Below are 17,191 nucleotides of genomic sequence, written 5' to 3'. Positions count from 1 at the left end.
TTCCTCTCTCCCAACCCCCATTTCTTGGTCATCTCATTTCTCTACTTGCTGGTGTCCTATTGCTATGCAAAAGTTGGATGGGCAGAAGATATGGAGGAGTTGGACAGCCCTGGTATAAGACACCCCGGTATAATCCTGCCACCATTTTGGGTAGTGTTGGGAAAGTTACGAGGGTCCAGCTTTAGTTCCCTGGCACCCAGTGCCAATTCCTGGTGCAGTTAAAGGGTACTGCTTGGGTAGAAGCCCTAAGTTTCCCCTTGGGTGGGGTGGGGTGGCTATTCTTCCTTAAGGAGGCAATCTAAGTTACATTTCTCCTTAAGCACTGGAGGGAAGAGGAAAGCCCTTTTCTCTATCAAGGGCAACCCTAAGGCAAAAGATGAGAAATATGATGGAGAGGGAAAGCAAGGACCTCTGTCTAATCCAGAATGGAACAATAGATTAAAGTGAGGTATCCTTGAAAAAATTAAGTTCTAACATAAAATTGATTTCCATATCACCTGAACGATGAGAAAATTCAATTACCCACAAAGTAACGAGACGACATTTCTAATAGGGAAGCCCTAGCCTGAGAAGAATCAGAGGCCTCTGCATTACATCATAATGGCCAAGTTGTGATGTCACTGCAGAGCACCCATACTTATATTGTGAAACCAGATAGGCTAAAGGGTAGAGTCAGCATGAGGAGCAGACACCCAAGGAGAGGTAAGTGGGGGCGTTGCAGGAGTTTTCTCCATGGCTTACTGCCTAAGGTCCCTCTGTGGCCCTAATGTCTTTCCAGACGTCTCACATCTTAGTTTAGTGGTAGGTCTTTCTGAAATCCTTTCACAAACTCCTTCACTGCAGCTTTTGATATCCCAGTTCCTCAAGACTTGCAGTTCTGATTGGTTAGCACTCAGCTTTTGTATTTCTCAGGAGACAAGGCACAGAACAGTGGAGGATGGTTTCCCTAAATGAGGCAGAAACTCACCATATCCATTTGGGTAGTCCCAGAGGTAGATCAAAGTTTTTGGGTGCTTGAAACATACAACTTTCAGAGCCTTTTGAAAAGAAAAATAAATGCATTAGGCCCAACAATGAAAGTGCTTTAGAATGAGAAAATATAAATTATAATTTTTATTTTTTTTTTAAATTTTTTACTGTTTATTTTTTGAGAGAGAGACAGAGAGAGACAGAGTGTGATTAGGGGAGGGGCAGAGAGAAAGGGAGACACGGAATCTGAAGCAGGCTCCAGAGCCTGACGCAGGGCTCAGACTCACAAACTGTGAGATCATGACCTGAGCTGAAGTCGGACGCTTAACCGACTGAGCCACCCAGGTGCCCCTAAATTATAATTTTTAAAGAGCTGACAAATACAACATAAAATCAAGAAAAGTAACACAATTTTTTAAGTGTCTACTTAACATATTTTTTTACAATTTTGTTTTTGGCTGCATACTCTTTAACATTTTTTCATATGATGCTTATATATATAATGTTTTCTATAAGGAGTATAGAAAGGTAATTCAGTCTTCTACATGATCACTTTTTAAAAATTCTTAGTGATTTAGAAAATGTTCACCTTCGCACTTTATAAGTGGTAATGTAAAAATTTTTAGGATTTTTGTCAAACTTGAAGAAAACACTCAAATTTCTTTGATATTTGTGGTGTAAAATTTCAGAGCACTTCAAATTTGTAATGATTAATGCCATATACTCTGAATTGTTGACATTAGGATTATACCTAGAAGTTATATGTATTAGTCTGCTGGAGTTGCCATACAAAATACAACAGACTGGGTAGCTTAAACAACAGAAATTCTCCCACAGTGTAGAGGATGGAAGTCTGAGATCAAGGCATTGGCAGAGTTGACTTGATTCTGAGGTTCCCCTCCTTGGCTTATAGACAGACATCTTCTCCCTAGCTTCTCATGGTCTTTCCTATGTTCATGTCTGTGTCCAAATTTCCTATTGTAAAGACACCAGTCATATTGGGTTAGGACTCACCCTGAAGACTTCATTTTAACTTAATTACCTCTTTATAGACCTTATTTCCAAATACACTTACATTCTAAAGTACTAGGAATTAGGACTTTACTGTATGAATGGGGGGGGGGGGGGCAACACCATTCAGCCTATAACACTATGCTTAATATTAAACTACTTACTAATAAACTACTAACCCCAAACTAAATGTATCCTCAAATTAACTTCCCTAGCCAATCCCCAAATATCCATGGCATTTCCACTGCCACCTGACAAAAGAAGAAGTGTAATGGAGGGGAAGTCAGAAAGAAAAGGGACCTCAATCTTAACCAATTGCAGTTTAAATATTTTTTTCAAAATATTTTACAAAAAGCCATGACCACATTATCACATTGCTGGGGCTCTAGTGCACCTCCAGTGCTTTAGAAGAGGTCTGTGCAAGGGATGGTCCTAAAAGTTCAGTTTCTTTACCTATAGGGTAAATGTGTCTCTTGTCAGTCCTGCTAGTATCTGAACCATGCAAACAGAAACAGAATTTTCACCAAAGATGGGGGATTAACATCTCTACATTGAGGATAACATGAGTCCCCACTCTTCCGCACTAGTCCCAGGAAGAGCTGGGAGGGTTAGTGTCTTGCTAAAGGTGAGGCCCTCCTTTCTCTGATATTGTCAGCCTGGATCTCTTCCTCTCTTCCAGTCCCCACCACAGGACACTCCATCTTCTAAAGCTTTAGGGTGAAATCCACATCAAAGAGGGAGGCTTCAGCCTGTACTCCAAAACTAGGGCAGAGGAGTTTCTTCTGTCCTTGGATTTTCCTTCTCCTAAACCTGTCTTCAATTCTGCTCCCTACTTCTGTCTCAGGAGCGTGTTTCTGAGAATTGAAAGGTGGCACATTTGCCCACCTTTCATATTTCCAAGCCCATGATCAGTGATGCCCAGAATGCCTAATTGAATCCTCTAGGGACTGGCACTATGTTCCCACAGACATTGCCTGCCTGACTTTCCAGCCAGATAAGCATGTCAACCAGACAACCCAGTCTTGTTATTTTTTTAGATTATGAAAGAACAACCTCTCCACTGAAAACTGAGGACTGCTGCTGCCTACAATGTTTCACTTTTCCTTTCATCACTTACAAACCATTGGGGCATTGTAGTAGTCATGATTTAGGACAAACTTTGTATATACCACCAGCCCTGGCTTAAACCCTGAGGGATCAGAAGTTTCTAACTCTAAAGCTGAGTATATATATCTTTGCTTTTTTTACTCCTATGATGTTTTTGCCGGATACCAGTTTGAAGGACGTAGGGCTGGCTCTTAGAAGTTTAGTTTTATTAAATGTAATGGGGCTGGGGGCAGGCAGGGGTAAATACAGGGATAGTAACATAAAATAGGGCTCAATGCTGAAGAGGAAATAAATTCTTTCTTTCTTTCTTTCTTTCTTTCTTTCTTTCTTTCTTTCTTTCTTTCTTTTTCTAGGAAATAAATTTCTGATGTCTGACAACCTTGAAAGAGCTCTAGACCTTAAATTGGAGTAATAATGAGTAGTGGTGTTTTGGGGGAGTATATAGAGAGGGGTGAGGTCTATCTGCGGAATACAGGGCAAAGTCTGAAATTTTTTTATAAATTACTGTGGCTATATAAGCTATTAAGTGACCTAAATAGGCAAGAAGACAGTTTCAAAGACCAGCGTGAGAACAAAAGAATCACTTCAGAAAGTACCATTCCCAAGTTTTAGTCGGAGACGGAGAATCCTAAATATACAAACTTTTGGCCCAGAACTTCGGGGTGTGGACTACCACTTTGGTGAAAAGTCCATTTCATTGCCATCCCTTTCTAGACAAGAGAAAACCAAGGTCCCCAGATATGAGGTGGAGTTCCAGGTCCTCTTCACTGGGACAGAAAGGGGACCTGGGGATCTGGTAGGTCCCAAACAAGTGCCCCCTTCTGACACTTCGTCTTTGGGAACACCTGTGCAGTGTTCCGAAGGCGCCGGACAGCTAGGATCCTCGTCTTTCAGGTGGCAAGACATTTGATCCATCTGTAGAACAAGTTCCCGGTTGCTCTAGGCGCTACATTTACAACGACGCTGCTGACGGCGGTTGGGCCCTCGGCTGGGCGGGCGCGGCTCAGCTCGTGCGTAAGTCTGACAAGGGGGTGCTGAAAAAAGTCTTCCTTCAGGAGGAACAAATAGGGAATAATTGTAAGGCAATTCAACAAACTGCTGTGAATTCCCAGGGGAATTTCGGGACGACCAGGACTAGCAGTGCTCCGAAGGTCCGGCGCGGAAAGGTCGAAGGCGGGGGGAGGTACCATTCACAGCACCCTGGCCCCGGGGGACATCTTCCTTGCCCCACGCAGCCAATAGCCACCCCGGCTGAAGCCGACGCAGCCAATAGCCGACTTCAGCCGAGACTCACGCAGCCAATGGTCGGCCCAGTGCGTTCCGCCAGTGTCCGCCTGCCTGCGTCTACCAATCCGGACTCGGGCCACCTTGGCACCGCCCCTGGAGCACCCCCCACCCATCCGCCCCGCCCCCAACTCGCTCGAGCAGGGTTGGGCTTAGACGGGCGCGCTCTCGGGGACAGGGGGGGCAGTCCCGGTCCCGGCCCTCCGCGCGGGTGGGCTTGGAGCAGGCCGCACCGGGCGGGAACCCCACTCCCACCCCGGAGGCCCCCTGCCCTTTCTCCCCCTTTCCCCCCGGCCCATGGTGCGAGGCTGGGAGCCGCCGCCCGGGCCGGACCGCGGTGAGTGATCCCCAGCCCCTTCGACTTCCCCTCCTAGCCCCTGTACGATCTCCGACCTCCGGAGCCCCATCCCCGCGCTGGGGGGAGGAGGATTCTAGGCTCGAAGTCGCCTGGTTCTCTCTTTCTCCTCTGGACTTTTCGGTTCCCTGTTGTAACTGGGGGAGGGTGAGTGGGTGTGTAGGGAGGAGGGGAAGGCTGGATTGGGACGGTCTCGGCGAGGGGAGGATTGAGATTCGCCTGCTCCCTGGGGCTCATCGCCCCAAGTGCAGCAACTTTTTGTTCTCTGACCCAGTTTGGAGCCTTGTAGACTGCCTGCGAAATGGAGGATAGGAGAAACGTTTCCTTCCCAGGCCTCCACCTCCCTCCCCCACGACTACCTCCTGGCGACCTCAGCACACGCACAGAAATCTGGCCTTACTTCTGGGGAGCAGTGGTCTTTGGGAATGAAAGGTTTGGGAGAAACTGCCCCTGACCCCCCTACCCAGCCATACTCAGAAAACAAACCAGTTAAAAGAACCCAAATCCTCAGAGGTTCCTGGTTTTGCGTCCTAATATGAGACTTCTAAACTGAAAGAAGACTCAAGCTGAGACCTGTTTGGTAATGTGGGCCCAGATCAGGAGATCTTTTACATACAAACCTCCTTCTCACCATACATTTGAAGCCCTTTTATATTATATGATTAGGACAGGTAGATGGCAATGATTGGAAAAAAAAAAAAAAAGCCAGTTAAACTTGGGAATTTTTTAAATGATGCATACATCTCTTAAGCATTGTCATTAAAAGTATATTCATTTCACCAATCTTTTGGGGTAATATCCAGGCGTTTTCTTTATAAGTCTGCTGACTGGAGTTCCCAACTGCCTTTCTGGTATAAACTACACAAGCAAATCTCAAATCTGGCTGCACCCTGAGAACTTTTAAAAGTACTGATGCCTGAGCCCCAGTCCAGACTAATTAAGCCAGAATGAGGAGAAAGGTTCCCTGGTTTAAATTTCCCAGGTAATTCTAATGTGCCACTGCCTCTCATCATCTATGATTTCCAGGTTTGGTTTATTTAAAATGGAGTGAGAATTTAAACACTTTTGAAGCAATCTGAATGTAGAATACTTTTGAGATTTTTAAGTCCCCTGCCCCTCCAATCTTTTACAGTTGCCTACTATTCCCAACTCAACAATTGTACACTCGTTGTATTATGTCTTTCCAAAGCATTTGACTTTGTTTTCGTAGAAACAATTTTTAATGCAATAGTTTTTCATAGGTTTATGTGATATTTAATTATGTTATTATATAAATAAAAAATACAAACAGGCATAAACAGGTTTGGAATCATATACAACTTGGCCCAAGCACACAGGGCAGCTGAAAGAAGCAGATGATTTTGGCACACTAGAGAGTAGCCTACCAGGCTCTAGGATGTAGCACACTGTCGGTATTGGTCATACAATCCAGTGGGTCAGTTAAGCCAGGCTCCTGGCCCAGCTGAACACCCCTCCCTTCCACTATCTCCAACTAGTATCACCAATACCCAGTCCCTTGTAGACCTATTTAAATTCTGTTGAGTCTTTCCATCCACTCTTTCCATTCATTCACATCAAGATGTATGTTACTCTTTAAGCAATTACTACCGCTGCCTTTTTATTCAGTTGGGAGGACATAAGGCAGAGGTTCGTAACCTGGGCTTCTGGGCAGTGAGCCAGCCCTCTGAGATTATATATATATGTTTGGATGTTTATTGGGGGGGCGGGTAGTCATAACTTTTTGAGGGTCCATACCTTTATCTGATTCCCAAAGAAGTTCATGACCCAAAAAGTTGAGAAACATGTAAGTTGAATACCACTAAAAATTCTTTAAGGCCCTTAAAACTATCACCAAAACACATTTCAGGCAGCACTGCAGTTCTGTGAATAAAGATTTAGGGAATTTACGCAGGATCATATCTAGTCTCTCATTTGAACTGTCTCCTGCTTTAACCATAAGCCTAATAAGATCAAGCCTAAAGTTGTGAACACCTTTTTCCTAGGATTGTATGGATACCTACATGAAGTTTAAGGCAGTCCATTCTTTTCTGCCATCTGTCCACGGGCATGGAAAGCCCAAAGGGAAAGAGGGGTGATATCCTCTCTCTCTGTTTTTCTGATTATATTTTTTATTAGCTACTTAAAGTAGCAATAGGGCAAATCCAACATATTCAATAAGGATCAAATTTAGTAATTATTCAGAATTGATAATCCCACCATTACTACCATCTCTGCCCACAGGAGTCCTTTTTTCTCCAGTTTTGATTTCCCTTCTTTTTCTGACCTCTCCAAATGGAGGCACAAGAACACAAGACCCCATAGTGCCTTCATGGTGGTTTTGATTACTGTGGGGCCCACCCTCTTTGTTAATACCTCTCATGAGCCACTCTCTGATTGTAGCTTCTTCCTACGCCAAAGCAGATTCTTCCAGGGAGGCACCAGGTAGCTATACAGCTGTGCCTTAATTTAAGCCACCATTCTATATCAGGAAGTCTTCCACAATTTGTGTTTTGTGTAATTGGAAAACTGGATGTATATAGTACACCAAATATGGTATTTGTATTACTACATGTTATATTGAAACATCAAACTGATGTCATGAGAATCTGGAGGATAGCAACCCACATGAATGAAAGCAAAATGCTTCCTTGTAAGGCTTATAGCTGTGCCTGCCTTATTTCCTGTCTGGCAGTCTTCATCCTTACACTGGACTGCTTTCTTCCTTATGCTACATTTTTCTCATATCTAAAATGTTATTGTGTCCTTAAAAAACAAGACACAAATAAGGTTAGTAGATGTCAAGTGTTGCAGTCATTAAGTATTGTCCAGCTTAAAATTGGTGGTGTTCCTGGTGGGCCACAATGTCTAAATGGTAGTTTAGCACCTAGCTGTGCAAGCATTTGTTCATAGGCCACGTAGCTGTGTCTGGGATGAACCTACAGGGTGAAGGTAGAGCTACTACTAAATTGGCAATTCATCTGGAAATCAAAAAGGATTTATATCCAGATTATGGATTCAATTCTCCTAAAGCTGTTGTTTTCATCCTTTTTTTTTTAAACAACAAAATCCATTCGGGAATTCTATCCAACTCCCAAAATATGGAAAGCATAAAATCATATATACCCTAGTTTCTTCCACTGCTCGTTAGAATTAGGACCCTGCCAAAACAGATAGAAAACAAGGATTTTAAAGAATTCAGCCTTGGCTGCATTTCCCTCCTTGTGCCTAGAAAAGGAGCATTACCATATATCAGAATCACCCTGTGAGGCTGAAGTCATGAGGAAAGCTATTTGTTGAGCCTTTACTTTGTTGTAGGCATCATGTCAACTGCGTTTTTTTAATTTAGTCATAAACTTCAAGGAAGGTGCTGTTCTGACCTCCTTTTTTTCTGATGGGAAACTGAGGCTTAGTGAAGTTAAATAATTTGTCCAAGGACAGCAGCATTCTGGGAAGTGGTGGAGCTGCAATTAATCTCAAAACTGCCTCACCCCAGGCCTCCACCCCAACAGCTGCTTTAGGCCTTGCCTACGCAGGACACCTAGTGCATAGTAGGTGCTTGGTAAAAATACATAACTTTACGTACACTTGGCACTGTATGCATTTTTTACACATGAAGAAACTAAAGCTCATTTAGCAACTTGTCCAAAATCACATAGCTGGTAAGTGGCGGAACTGGGATTCAAACTGCAGGTTGGCTTTACTCAAGGATCATATTTCTATCCACTCTGCTATGCTGTCTCTGTTTACCCTCTTAACGTTCTCGTCAAGCTGTATAGCCTTTAGGATCTGCATGGCCTTCGGTTCATTAGATCTGCTTTTTAAAAGGAAATGGTGACACATCAAAATGCTACCAAATTTTTCTAATCGTCATATAAAATCCTTTGATACCACACTGCACTGTAACTTCCTGGGCTTGAGATTCTTCTCAGTTCATCATGTAGCATATACATAGGAATCCTGTCCCATCCTTAACATATCAGAGGTAAATATTTATAAACCCGGGTGGGATTCCTCCAAGTGGAAAGGGTAACAGATGTGTTAAAGAGTTTCTATTTCTAATGCCCAGACAGGGAGCTGAGTTAAAATTTGGTCAACAGAACTTTCTGGGAAATAACCCAAGCAGGTGTTTCAGGAAGGCCAGAGTCAGGGCCTCTCCCTGCAGCCCCCATATCCACAGACCTGGGAGCAGTGGTGCTGCTGGGGAGCTTGCAGGACCTGGCTGCAATTCCTAATGAATCTGCCTACCTGGCCCTGGGAAGAAAGCTGGGCTGCAGAGATAAGAGCTGCAGGCCCTCTGCCCTGTGTGGAGGAGCTGTTACAGTCTGAAGGAGCTCTTCCCAACTCCCCCTGAGAGACACTGAGCTGTTGAAGAGACAAAGGCGGGGGGGGGGGGGGGGGGGGGGGGGAGGGGCTAACCTTTGTTCCGTGGAGGACTTGGAGGTGGAAACAGTTCCCTCTCTCTACCCCCAAAGACCCAGGGGGAGTAACCCCATTTATCCCAGATACCCTATCTATCAATTATCCTACAGAGAGAAAATAAAGCTTAGCAGATTTGGGTTTAGGGCTTGAAGGTACTATCATTCCTCTGCCTGCAGGACTTCACCACCAAGAAGAGAAAAGGAATGGGGGCGGGGGCTAGGCAGAAGGACAGTACTATCTGTCCTGCCTTCTAGAAATTCCTCTCTTGGATTCCCCATCTGTCTCCACATTCTAGAGGTAATCATAAATTGTCAGGAGCTAAAGCATTTGCATCAGTTCTGAGATTACTGCACTTCATGTTTTTGTGGTTGAGTTTCCATTTTGTGACTCCTGTTCCATGATCTTAGAGGGTGAAGTGAGTTTGCATCAGAAAAATAAAGGCAATATAAGGATGCGTGTTCCTCCTTAACCTCTAAAGACAGATTTCACTAGTCACGTGACTTGGGGTAATGAACTTCTATGGACTTCGTTTTTTTCCATACATATGATAGGAATTATAACAGGCTCCTAAGGTTATGAAAATTAAATGAGAAATTTTTTTAAAGCACTTTAAAAGCAATCCAAAACAGTACACTATAGACAGTTGATTGTATTGGAGTCCAACATTTTGTTTGGCAGAAAATGAGCAATGGGCTGAAAGAGGAGCCCCAGTGATTGAGCTGTTTCTCTTCTTATTACAGCTATCTCTGAAGGGCACAAGTCAGAAAGCACCATGCCTCCTAATAAAGAGGCCAGCAGTCTTAATAGCTCCCCCGCGGGGCTCATCTGCCTCCCTCCAATCTCCGAGGAGCTACAGCTTGTGTGGACCCAGGCAGCCCAGACCAGTGAGCTGGATGGCAATGAACACTTGCTACAAACCTTCAGCTACTTTCCCTATCCCAGTCTAGCAGACATTGCTCTTCTCTGCTTACGCTATGGGCTGCAGATGGAAAAAGTCAAGACTTGGTTCATGGCCCAGCGCCTCCGCTGCGGCATTAGTTGGTCATCTGAAGAAATAGAAGAGACTCGAGCCCGAGTGGTCTACCATCGGGACCAGCTCCATTTCAAATCCCTTCTCTCTTTTACTCATCACGCAGGGCGGCCCCCTGAGGAGGTGCCTCCTTCTCCAGTGCCACCTCCAGAACAAATGGGTCTTGGAATAGTGCCCTTGACTCTTAGCGAGCCTACCCAGATGAAAGGATTGAAGGTAGAGCCTGAGGAGTCCTCAGAGCTGCTGAGTCACCAGAAAGCAAAGGAACCCCTGATGGCACCTGGCAGTGGGACATTCTCCCACCAATCAGATTTTTGGCAGGATCTTCAAAGCAGTGGCCTCTCTAAGGAGCAGGCAGGCAAGGGTCCCAATCAGTCACATGGCCTAGGTTCTGCTTCCTGGAACCACTCCACAGCTGTCCACCAGCCACGTGCTCGGGATAAGCCCCCACCAATCTCATTACTTGCCAGTAGTTGTAAGCAGGAGTCAGCATCTATTATGACTCCTTCTTCTTCCTCTACCTCTTCCACTTTCCAGGTACTGGCTAATGGAGCTACTGCCACCTCTAAACCCCTCCAGTCATTGGGCTGTATCTCACAGCCACTGTCACCCAATGAACAGGCACTGCCCCCACATCTGGAGCCAGCCTGGCCCCAGGGGCTAAGACATAACTCAGTACCAGGTAGGGTTGGCCCTGCAGAGTACCTTTCCCCAGATATGCAACGCCAGCGAAAGACCAAGCGCAAAACCAAAGAGCAGCTGGCTATCCTCAAATCTTTCTTTTTACAGTGCCAATGGGCACGGCGTGAGGATTACCATAAATTAGAACAGATCACTGGCTTACCTCGGCCTGAGATTATTCAGTGGTTTGGTGACACACGCTATGCTTTGAAGCATGGGCAACTAAAATGGTTTCGGGACAACGCAGTACCTGGTGCCCCTAGTTTCCAGGACCCAGCAATTCCCACACCCCCACCTTCAACCCGCTCCTTGAATGAATGGGCTGAGACACCACCTTTGCCAAACCCCCCACCCCCACCGGATATACGACCCTTGGAGAGGTACTGGGCAGCCCACCAACAGCTTCGGGAAAGTGATATCCCTCAACTGAGTCAGGCATCAAGGCTTAGCACCCAGCAGGTACTGGATTGGTTTGACTCTCGTTTACCTGAGCCAGCTGAGGTGGTGGTTTGTCTAGATGAAGAAGAGGAGGAGGAGGAGGAGGAGGAACTGCCAGAAGATGATGAGGATGAAGAGGAGGAGGAGGAAGATGATGACGAGGATGATGATGTGATCATACAAGACTGAGGGGTGGGGGAGGGGAGGGGAGGTCTGTTACTAAAAGATGAACCAACTTAGTAACTGTTTAAACAAAGAAACCACTTTTTAATTACCTTGTGGCAAAGAACTAAAAAGCTTTGTGTTCTTGAGGTTGGGGGATGGGGGATGTAGTGAGGGTGGACCAGGGAGGATGACCATAGGACCCAAAGAGAGGTGAGGATTGGTTGGGCAGAAATCAGGCCTTTAGTCTCGGTGAAGAGAGTGCTAAGGATCTGGTCCAAACCATGGGCTGGGAAACAGTTCTTGCTCTCTTCATGTCTGTTCTTTCCCCTTATTGTACTAAGGAGAGGCCAGACATTGGCCCCACATCTTTAGTACTGGAAAGGAGGAGTAAAGAATTTTGATTCAATTGATGATTGTAGTGCATCCCCCAGTCTCACCATTTTCCCTGGAATATAAGGCTGCCTCACACCCCTTTCTTCTCTGAGCACGAGTCCGTGCATAATACAGCTGAGAGTCTTAGTGTGTCCCAGTCTCACTACAGGTATTTTCTTCATGCACATCAACTTGACGCTGGGTTTTCCCTGCTTCATTACTGAGTTGCACAGGTAGCAGAATGTTTTCACTTCTGATACTGGGACCATTTTGCCTTGTACTTTTTAATCTTTTTCCAAAATCCCTCATTCTGTTGGCTATTTGTCTCAGGGTAAATCTTCCCCATGGAGCTTGTGAAAAAGTTTAATAATTGGGTGGAGAATAATTTAGACTGGATATTTATTGGATGTGGGAACTGGGGGGAAATGTCCTTTTAAAAAGTAGAATTAGGTTACAGAGGGATAGAGGAGAGGGATGATTTCTACTGTTCAGAAGGTGGGTGCAGGTAGGTTGCAGGTTTGGTTTTACAAATCTGAAACTTCCTCCTGCCTAGCTTGACAAAGACTAATTTTTCATCTTTTTGGTGTTGGCTCAATGTGTGTCTATAATAGAGACTTTTTCCCCTCTTTATAGGATCTGTCTTGGGGACAGAGGGACCCTGGTCTTAACTGAACTGATTATTGATGTTTTAGAATGGTTTTCATCAGTTGGAGTCAGATATAAAGATATCAATGGGTTAACCATCTAGAAATAAGAGTGGAAGCCCCAAATTGCTAGAATAATAAAAGGCCAAAAATAAAATTGTTTCTCCTCCACTTTGCCACTTCTATGGTTTAGAAATTAATGGAGCCAAATCTATTAACATTCTGACTTAGTATACTTTTTTTTTTTTTTTTTTTTTAAGAATCAGGATATATTGAGGTAGGTTAAAAGAATAAAACTTTAAAAGGCAATACATCAGTATCTTATCACTGGGAAGATTTGTTTCCTATACTGCTATAGGACAGGCTCTTCCCAGAAAAGATGTTAGAAATACCTTTAAAAATAAACTCAAGAGTTCCAGAAAGGGTAGGGAATGCTAGTTCAGCCTCATGGTCATTCCCAGGACTCCATTTATTTCTGGCAGATGTTTGCTATCTTTATATTTTTTTTCAAAATTTTTGCTTATGGCCTGCCTGCCACTGGCCAACCCATTTAATTCCTCATTTCTACTCTTTAATACCCAAAGAAGAATACATGTTCCATCTCACTGGTGGTGTTCTTTGCCCATTCCACCATTCTAGAGCTTGTAATATAATACCAATAGAGCTGCAATAACAATAAAAGGACATCTTTATTTTATCTGTGTACTTTAGTAAGCTGAAAGTCTGGGTCTTCAGCTGTTATCAGACAGAAAGGAAAATCAACATAGTTAACTAGGCATAGAGGAAACAATAGGCAAACAGAAGTAGTATAATAAATTAGGACAAGGAACAGAGTTGTTTATTAGCTTTGGCAATAGGTGAATACATCCAAAGCTTAAAAAATGAAATCTAGAAATAAAACATACTTAACAAGTGTATGATTTCGCACCTCCAGTGAGCCAAGAATTTTTTTACAATATTTGTTTTAAGTTGTAGGAAATGAGAGAGCTACATATGAGTGTGGGAGAGATCTAAACATCTTCCTGAAGAACTAGCCTTATATAATGCTGATCGTTTTCCTAGGAGGTAATATAGGGTGTATATGGTAAAGAACAAAGCAGATAAGGGTACACAGTGAAATGTGGAAAGAAACCAGGGAAACATTTTCCAAAACCATCACACTTAATGAGTATTGGATGCTACATGCCTTCCTTAAGCAATATATATGGATTGGACCTTGAAGACGATCTATCTGGAAGTAGTCCATGCTTCTCTTGCCCTGGCTAATCCCATCTGTCTCTGTTCGTACAGAGTCTGCAGTAGAGGACAGGAAGGCAGATATGGGCATTTATAACAAAAAGGGCAAATAAGGCCCTCTTAAACCACTTTATGAAGTTTATTAAGACAGCAAACCACCACTGTGCTTCCCCATAGTTTTCTCCATTGCATGATAACTGTTCCAAGATTTGTACTAAGATTTGATACATCTGTGACAAAGCCTTTGTTGCTAATTATGAAACTCTACAACACCTGAGCGGCTTATGGTGCTAATAAGGCAGAGTATTTAAAGAACTACTTTGGAAGACCTGGAACCTATGACTACTATGCTGAAATGTGCTTATCAGGGAGGCAGGAATCTTATGCCCTGGGGAGGTGGCACTTAACTTCAATAGCTTTTTTTTTTTTTTTTTTTTTAATCTTACTGAAATTTTCAAAAAATACAAAAGTAAAGTAGTATAATGGACTGATGAGTATCCATCACCCAACTTCAACAAATAGCTCATGGCCAATTTTTTTCATTTCTACTCTGCCCCATGTCCACTAGATTATATACTAAAGCAAAACCCAGACAATCCCTTAACTTCCTATTTCTAAATATTTTAGTATGTATCTCCAAAAGATAGACTATTTTTAAAAACAACCACAATAGTAGTATGCCCACACACAAAAACTAAGAATTCCTTAATATTGGGGTGCCTGTGTGACTCAGTCAGTTAAGCGTCTGACTTCAGGTAAAGATCTCACGGTTTGTGAGTTAGATCAAGCCCCTGCTGTCAGCTCAGAGCCTGCTTCAGATGCTCTGTCCCCATCTCTCTGCCCCTCCCTTACTGCACACATGTGTGCGCTCTTTCTCTCTCAAAAAAATAAAAAATAAACATTAAAAAAAAACAATATCAAATGTCCAACAGGTATTCAGTTTTCAACTTTCTCATAAATGTATGTTTGTGTATGTGTGTGTTACACAGTTTTAATCATATTCTACTCTAAAAAATGAATAGGGGCCATATGTTTGCAGATGGTTTATATGTCCCTTAAGTCTTTTTTCATCTGTAGGTTAATCCCTCCATTTGTAAGGATCTCAGGGATGTTATTTCCCCAGTGTTGCCTCTTGCGGCTTAGACCCTAATTCCTTGCCAGTGAAAATAAAGGGCATTTGGAATATGACAGCAAAATATTTACCCACCTTAGTATGTCCTTGGGCTCACCAGGAGCTTGGCATGGAAAAGAGCCTAAATATCCTCAAAACCTGGGCCATAAAAGTTAACTTAAAAGGCAAGACTGGACTTGGCATGTAGAGCTCCTTACAAACCTCTCTCCTTATTCCCATGCCTTCTTCCTCTTGTTGCTGACATATCATAGTCCCATAAATTTATAAAGCCTTATTCTAACCATCTCTAGAGAAGTACATGTGATTTTTCCTAGTTCAAGTAGTACCTCTATCCAAAAGATATATTCCACTGAAATACTTTTTTGTGGAGCTTCTGGGAATGTCAGTTGTGTCTACGCACTTAGTTCACACTGGCCCAGACCTCTCAGTTTAAAGGCATTCACTACCATGTGACCTAATTTTTAAACCCCAAACCAGGAAGCTAATCTGATAGTAGGAAAGAATCTTTGAAATTGAAACCATTCTGGAAAATTGTGAACATTTGGTTACCACACTTGAAACCCGTATCATTCTCCACTGGTTACATTTTACCACCTTAAGAGGAGACCAAAAGGGTATGTTGTGCACAGGCCCAACCATGTAAGTTTTTCATACACAGGCAAGTTAGACTAGCCAGGGCTCACCTGCTGGACTGGTAGCTGGAAACCAGGAAGACTCTCTAGTGGGGTTCTGCTTTCCCTCTGACCTGAAGGACAGAATTGGAATGGTGAAAGATAACTTCCTTGGGCAGTTCTTTGGCAATGTTACTTATGGGTCAGGGTAAATAGGTAGGTCTTAATCTGTAGAACACCACTCAGAAGGGAAAAAGACTTAGCTAAGCAATTTAAGAGGCATGCTATAAAGTCATTCTTTTCCTCACTTCTTTCACCTTGAAAATCCTCATTTTAGTATACATGTCAATGATTGAAGTTCCATTCCTTTGGGAATGATATTTAACATACCTGAATTACTGGGGGTAAGGGCTCTTGTGTGGCCTGAATCCCCACCATTTAGGGATGGTCTGAAAGAAAAAATCCCCTGTCCAGAAGAGGCAGGTGAAGGCCTAAGGAGGGGAAATAAAAGCATCAGCAAAGAAAACGAAGGTAAAGGTAAAAAGCGTATTTAAAGGGACAGCCTATATATTTAGACAAGACAGGAAATAAATCCCCTGCTTGCAACTAAAAATAAAATAATTCTGATGTATATTAGACACAGTACTATTCAATGCTCTCTTGTTTACAAGGTAGATTTATAAATGTCAGGGGTATAGGCTAGTAGAAGTAACCCCAGGGCTGCTAGCAGAGTGTCAGTGTGAACAGATCCCAAGTGAAAGGAAGCACAGTGCTACTTACCTATAAGATAGGCTGTGAGTGGAAGCTGGTGAAGGGGTTTCTGGAAAACATAAAAGTCAGCCTGTGAGATAACCCATGAGCTGGAGAAGAGATTTATTCAGGTATACTTGGGGCCAGGGAAAGAAATTGGGGACCAAAGATTTTTAGTGTATATGTTAGGCTTAGGGACTAACAACAAGTAAAAAAAAACTCACAAATCACCTAGCAGTGAAAGTTGCTTTCCTCCCTCTCATGGATTTGTGGGCCAGGACCCAGTACTGCCTGGATGTGTTCTAATGTATCTGTGTCTTGGTTTCCCCTCTAAGATGGGGATTACTAGGAAGAATGGCTAAAGACAAAGGGTCATTAAATTGGTTGGGAGTGACAGCAAAAACGGTGGCATAAGGACCTCCAAAAATTCTCTCCATAAGAGGAAAGAGAAAACTAGCAAAAATTGTCAGAACCAATTTTTTCAGAACTCCAGAAATTAACAAAAGCCTTGCAACAGTCTGGGGAATGTTTATTCCAGAAAAAATAGCCAAATGAAGCTAAGAAGAGTGAATTTTCTGGCATTTTAACTTGCCCCATTCCCATTTCTCCTCCAGCTCCATGGTAGCCTTGAAAACCAACATTCTGGCAGTCACTGTGGGGATGGAATGGGGTTGGGACTCTTACAGTCTCATTCCCAGAGAATAATCACTTGACCTGTCCAGTGGTTTGCTGGAAGACTCTACTTGCAAGACTGCCTTTATGTGACTTGACTTGTAGCACAAACTCATCATGACTTAGAGCTTAGAGTTTATCATGTGTGAAAAGCCTTTTCCCCAAGAGTGTTTGTTGTAAACAATTAAAAGCACTTCTTTAGGTTGCCTGAGGATGTGAATATTAATTGGGGCAAACAATAGGCTAACCAAAAAGCATAGATGGAAGAGATGGGGAATGAGTTGGTAAGAACTCTGAAAACAACACGTTCTTGGA

The 17,191-nt window shown here is 43.3% G+C and overlaps 2 protein-coding genes across 3 annotated transcripts in view; one reads left to right on the top strand and one right to left on the bottom strand.

The window, feature by feature from the left end:
• Nucleotides 1–17,191, bottom strand: part of RNF212B (ring finger protein 212B) — a 42,906-nt gene that overhangs the window by 2,589 nt on the left and 23,126 nt on the right. The window contains exons 12-15 of one of the 2 annotated variants that reach the window (XM_030318720.1): nucleotides 16,235–16,274; nucleotides 15,845–15,945; nucleotides 15,527–15,588; nucleotides 968–1,037 (exon numbers count right to left, since the gene is read on the bottom strand). In XM_030318720.1, coding sequence (XP_030174580.1) covers nucleotides 968–1,037; nucleotides 15,527–15,588; nucleotides 15,845–15,945; nucleotides 16,235–16,274 — 273 coding nt within the window. Of the gene's footprint in view, nucleotides 1–967; nucleotides 1,038–13,140; nucleotides 13,769–15,526; nucleotides 15,589–15,844; nucleotides 15,946–16,234; nucleotides 16,275–17,191 lie in introns of those variants that run through there. The other variant, XM_030318721.1, reaches the window with a different exon arrangement.
• On the top strand, nucleotides 4,569–12,658 carry HOMEZ (homeobox and leucine zipper encoding). Its single transcript, XM_030318719.1, has 2 exons — nucleotides 4,569–4,708; nucleotides 9,886–12,658. The coding sequence occupies exons 1-2, from the start codon at nucleotides 4,669–4,671 to the stop codon at nucleotides 11,481–11,483; spliced, it is 1,638 nt and encodes a 545-aa protein (XP_030174579.1). The 5' UTR covers nucleotides 4,569–4,668; the 3' UTR covers nucleotides 11,484–12,658.

Source organism: Lynx canadensis, chromosome B3 (assembly GCF_007474595.2).
Source record: "Lynx canadensis isolate LIC74 chromosome B3, mLynCan4.pri.v2, whole genome shotgun sequence".
NCBI classification, from domain to species: Eukaryota; Metazoa; Chordata; class Mammalia; order Carnivora; family Felidae; genus Lynx; species Lynx canadensis.
Note: the sequence above shows the minus strand (reverse complement) of the source record. Positions and strands in the feature narration are given on the sequence as shown.

Coding starts and splice junctions, on each gene's coding strand:
- HOMEZ (XM_030318719.1), top strand. CDS start 4,669: ATGGTGCGAGGCTGGGAGCCGCCGCCCGGGCCGGACCGCG. Junction 4,709..9,885: donor GCCGCCCGGGCCGGACCGCG/GTGAGTGATCCC, acceptor TTCTTATTACAG/CTATCTCTGAAGGGCACAAG.